Source organism: Oratosquilla oratoria, chromosome 5 (assembly GCF_046742065.1).
Source record: "Oratosquilla oratoria isolate Oo_2021 chromosome 5, ASM4674206v1, whole genome shotgun sequence".
Taxonomy (NCBI): Eukaryota; Metazoa; Arthropoda; class Malacostraca; order Stomatopoda; family Squillidae; genus Oratosquilla; species Oratosquilla oratoria.
This window is the reverse complement of record NC_134781.1, coordinates 44247297-44251641: the sequence shown is the minus strand read 5'-3', so window position 1 is coordinate 44251641 and position 4345 is coordinate 44247297. Positions and strand designations below refer to the sequence as shown.

At 38.3% G+C, this 4345-nt stretch overlaps 1 protein-coding gene across 1 annotated transcript; it reads right to left on the bottom strand.

Annotated features, from left to right (window-relative positions):
• Positions 1 to 1040: 1040 nt before the first annotated feature.
• LOC143025772 (uncharacterized) lies at positions 1041 to 3884 on the bottom strand. Its single transcript, XM_076185780.1, has 2 exons — positions 3042 to 3884; positions 1041 to 2180 (listed from the first exon to the last, which is right to left on the bottom strand). The coding sequence occupies exons 1-2, from the start codon at positions 3882 to 3884 to the stop codon at positions 1041 to 1043; spliced, it is 1983 nt and encodes a 660-aa protein (XP_076041895.1).
• Between the last annotated feature and the right edge of the window lie 461 nt (positions 3885 to 4345).

Sequence of the window (4345 nt, the reverse complement as noted above, 5' to 3'; positions counted from 1 at the left end):
CTGGATCATTTCAATAAATTCTCCAGAATCACTGTTTTCTTCCCCATAATTGGACTCAGGAGGCATGATCATGTTGATGGCGTCTATTTCGCTGATTTTGTAGGCGGACTTTGGTATTACAGTGATCGATTGATCAGGTTCTTCTTCTGCTATTTCGACTTCTGTTTCGTCGTCGTTAGACGTTTTCTTATATGTCTCTTCCACGATGTCTTCAAAATTACCTTTATAAAACCCTTCTCCGGAGAAAAGCTCTTTATACACGTAGTTGCGTGCAGGCTTCCTGACATAATCGTCTCCTTCCTTTTTATAGCCAGTGTCCATGAGCAAAACACTGGGCACTATCAAGCAATAAACCACAACGTTCAAATGTCTGCCCCTGGGATTTGTTTATCGTCATGGCGTAGCATAATCTCACTGGAAATTGTCTTCTCTTGAATATGACGGATGTATCTGTTGACTCTAATGTTACTCTGGGAAGTAAAACTTGTTCGCCTCTGTATGTACCTACCAAAATCTTCCCTACTATTATATTCTTCCGTAAATTTGTTATAAGAATTCGTGTTCCGTTACATAATTTAGGTGGACAAATATTCCTAAGAACCATTATGACAGCGCCGACTTTCAGTTTAAGTTCATGAAGGGGAATAGATGGACTATTGAGGGCATTGTAAACTGACGTTTGAATATCCATTTTGTTATCCACGGAAGTGTCCTCACTTCGATAAACAACCTCATTTTCCTTCAATTTCTTGAAAACCATCTCGTTGATGTTGTCCACATCGTCATTTGTAGGAGAGATTATTGCTCGTTTTTCAAAATATGAGACGTTCAGGAAATTTTCCTCGAAATCATCATATACGCGTTCTACTAATTCCTCTCTTTCACAACTACACCACATTCTAATATTTCTCCTTTTCCTAAATCCAGTAAATCTTCGGCGAACTTCTTGTTCCGAATGTCAGTTTTTGATAGCCTCACATTCTCTGTCAGTTCCAATTTACTCAATTCTTCCCAGAAATAGCTTGATTTAAGACAACAATTCAATTCTTCATTTTTCCTCCTCCCCTGACCACAGGAAGAATTTGTCTAAAATCTCCAGCACATACAAATACTATTCCTCCCATGAACTTGTCAACACCTAAAACGTCTCTTAGAGTAATATCGAGGGCGGTCATTGTATTTTTGTTAGCCATTACAGCTTCATCCCAGACAATCAAAGAAGTCAACTCAAAAAGACGTGCCATCTCAGTATTTTTCTTGACGCTGCATGATCGTATTTCATTGTATTTCATTAACGGAATTTTGAACATGTTATGGCCGGTTCTTCCTCCATGTAAAACAGTAGCGGCTATACCCAAAGAAGCCACGGCTAATGCTATCTCTCCTCTTGAACGAACAGTATCCAATAGAATATTCAACAGGAAAGATTTTCCAGTTCCTCCCGGAGCACTAATAAAAAACCCTCTTTTTCCACGTTTCGATTTGTCTTCTACACATTTCATTCTGGTATCGTAACAATGCTTCTGTTTTTCGTTCATCATCACTTTTCGTTCCTCGACTTCTTGAGCCAGTACCGCTTTGTTGTATGATCTCTCTCTTCTTACAACATTAGTTGACTTTTCTCCGTTTCTTGAAGAAGGAAGACCGTATTGTTCGATTTTTCCTCCTCCACAGTTGAAGACCTTTTCTTGAATATCGTCAAGAGCATCGAGGTAAATTTCGTCATTATACTCTTCTAATCCCCTCAAATGTAGAAAATCACTCGCAAAAAGGTCTTTTGTCTCCTCCCATATGCTTCTTTGATCTTCCAGATCAGAGAATACCAACATACTCGCATATGTCGACCTTAGTTGGTCTCTGTTATTAGTATGGTTTATGATTTCCATTATAGTTTTCTTCCACATTTCTTCGTCGTTGAGTAATCCCATGGCTTTTACAGCTTCTCTATATGTTTCGTACTCGACTCCCTCAACTGTTCTGAGGTCCTTGTAAAAAGTGGGTCCTCTTTTATGCGAAAGCAACATACGCAAATAAAAGAGTTCAACTGTTTTTCTGGTTACTGCTCGTACTCTTCCGAGGGCCGCGGTTTTCGTCTTTCTCTCAATCCACTTAGCTGCTAATTTGTCGTATATGAAGAAATTGGGGATTTCGTGATACAAAAGTGAAGCAGCGAACTCGTTCTTTTGACACAATTTGAAGAAAGATGTGAGTTGTGTATCCTTTAAGGTTTTCCTTAACAGTGTCTCTTCGTCGTGGTCTGCATTGAAAAATACTTAATTTTCCCTCTCCAGGTGCAAATCAAGGGTAGTAACAGGGGGAAAGCTCTTATGGATAGGATACTTGAATATCTTCCATGTTGCCTCGTTAGCGTTTACGAAGCGTGCATCTTGATAATTTCTTACCTCGTTTACTATTTCTTTATCCTTTTCAGTCTTGGTGTACAGTATGCGATCACAGCCCTTGTTAACGTACTTTGTTACATAGGCTATGGTTTTTATGGAATTTGAACATTCGACATTTATATGAGCGTTATATTTGAGGCTTAGATATGGGCTATAAGGTACCACCCAAGAATTATCCACTGTCACGTTTTTACCCTTAATTTTCTTCTCAAATGTATGTCCGCCTTCTCCTTTTGCTCTTCTTTTGTAAAGTGGGTAGCCATTATTTCCGAAAAATAGAGTATCTCTACACTTTTTCGGGAACCCTTTTCCACACAAATTTTTGCCGTCCGAGGAAGATTTCCCTTGGCAACAAAGTTGGGAATCATCAAAACCCTTGCAAGGTCCATGTATCATACACTTTGTCACAATATCATATAATCTAGGGTGAGTTTCCTTGTCTGGTATTTCTGCAGATATTATTTTGCTAACAAAATCGACGTTAACATTATGTCTCATCCATAACAAAATATGGACATGTGGGACCCCTCTTTTTTGCCACTCGACACTGTAAAGATAGGCTTTAACTTTTCCAAATATACAATTAACGGTGAAATCATCAAGAAGACTATACACTTTCATCTTGAACAGTCTACTCACTAAATCTGGCCTGTCTGCTTTACATCCAGAAGCAACATTTCCTCCTGTCTGACTCGTTGCTTCTTCCAGTTCTTCCCATGCTGGGTTCATAGTGAACGTTATGAAAAAGTCAGGAGATCCATAATTTGTTACAAATGCGAGGGCGTCTTGTTGTCTTTGCTTCATATATCTTGGTACTCCAACATATGAAGGAGGTATAATTATACGTTGACCTCTATCTTTTCCATTTTCTCCTCTCAGAATATCCGACCTTTCCTTTCTTATTTCATTTTGGTTTCTCTCTATGAAATCAAGTCTCATGGTCTCCACTTTCACATAATTATCCACAACGAATTGTTGGAATAAACGACGACATTTCGTAATGTAGTTGAACACCCCTTCTCGTTCCATGTACATGGAGGAGTAAAATGCAGCGGGCGTCAATTTGTTGTATTTTCGAACTTTGTCTCCTTTTTGTAAAAGCTTCAAAGTATAAGAATATCCCATATTTCCATGAGGAATTAAAAGAGGGTATTGGAATGGATCATAGAAGAAATTCGAGTGTTCTAGGATCCTTGTAACATAATTAGACCCGGGTTTAAGAGACGTTATAATAACCCGAAGAGGATCATTACCGGGTTCTAAATTCACTATACCTCCGATAGCTGCAGAAGAAGATGGAAGGTGATACACACCTTTATGTTCACGCGTTTGCACGCCTTCTGCTGCTTTAAGTGTTAAGGTCATCTCTGGTATTTTTCCATGTTTTTCGATGTGAAGCCGAACTAATTCTTTTGAATTTTCGACCTCCTTTAACATAGACGAAAGACACGAATTATTTTCAGCAAAGTATTCAAAAAGCATCTTGATTATTTTTTCATTTTCTTCGTATTCCTTTTCTTCTCTGGAACGTCGTTTTTTTGTGGCTATTTTCCCTTCTGACTTTAAATTTTTCATTTTATCTGTTTTTCATTTTATCTGTTTAATTTGCTGGTCTCGATCATGGTAAAAATAGAGGTCCAAGAAACTGTCACCTTTGTTCTTCCAGAAATCCTTTTTTTCTACTTCCTTGCCAAAAAAATCCACGACTTCCCGAAGCCTGATGGTTTAGAGGTCCTTCTTGAAATCTTCCAGGATTCAAATATCCTAACCTGTGGTAAATTCTTCCTTGAACCTTGAAACATATGGATTTCTCTAAAGCATTTTCTAACTTGCGAGGTGTTGAGAAAGAGGTAAAACAGAACAAATTGTTGAATCCTACTAAATCTCCAAGAAAACGATCAGAAAATTCAGAAGTTCCGTCGTATAGGCTTTTAACAGTCTTG

What these genes read in the sequence shown, in the direction of transcription:
- LOC143025772 (XM_076185780.1), bottom strand. Translation starts at nt 3,884, where the DNA reads ATGCTTTTTGAATACTTTGCTGAAAATAATTCGTGTCTTTCGTCTATG. An exon ending in AAGCAGACAGGCCAGATTTA is followed by an intron (nt 2,181 to 3,041) that starts GTGAGTAGACTG and finishes TTGTGTCAAAAG; the next exon opens with AACGAGTTCGCTGCTTCACT.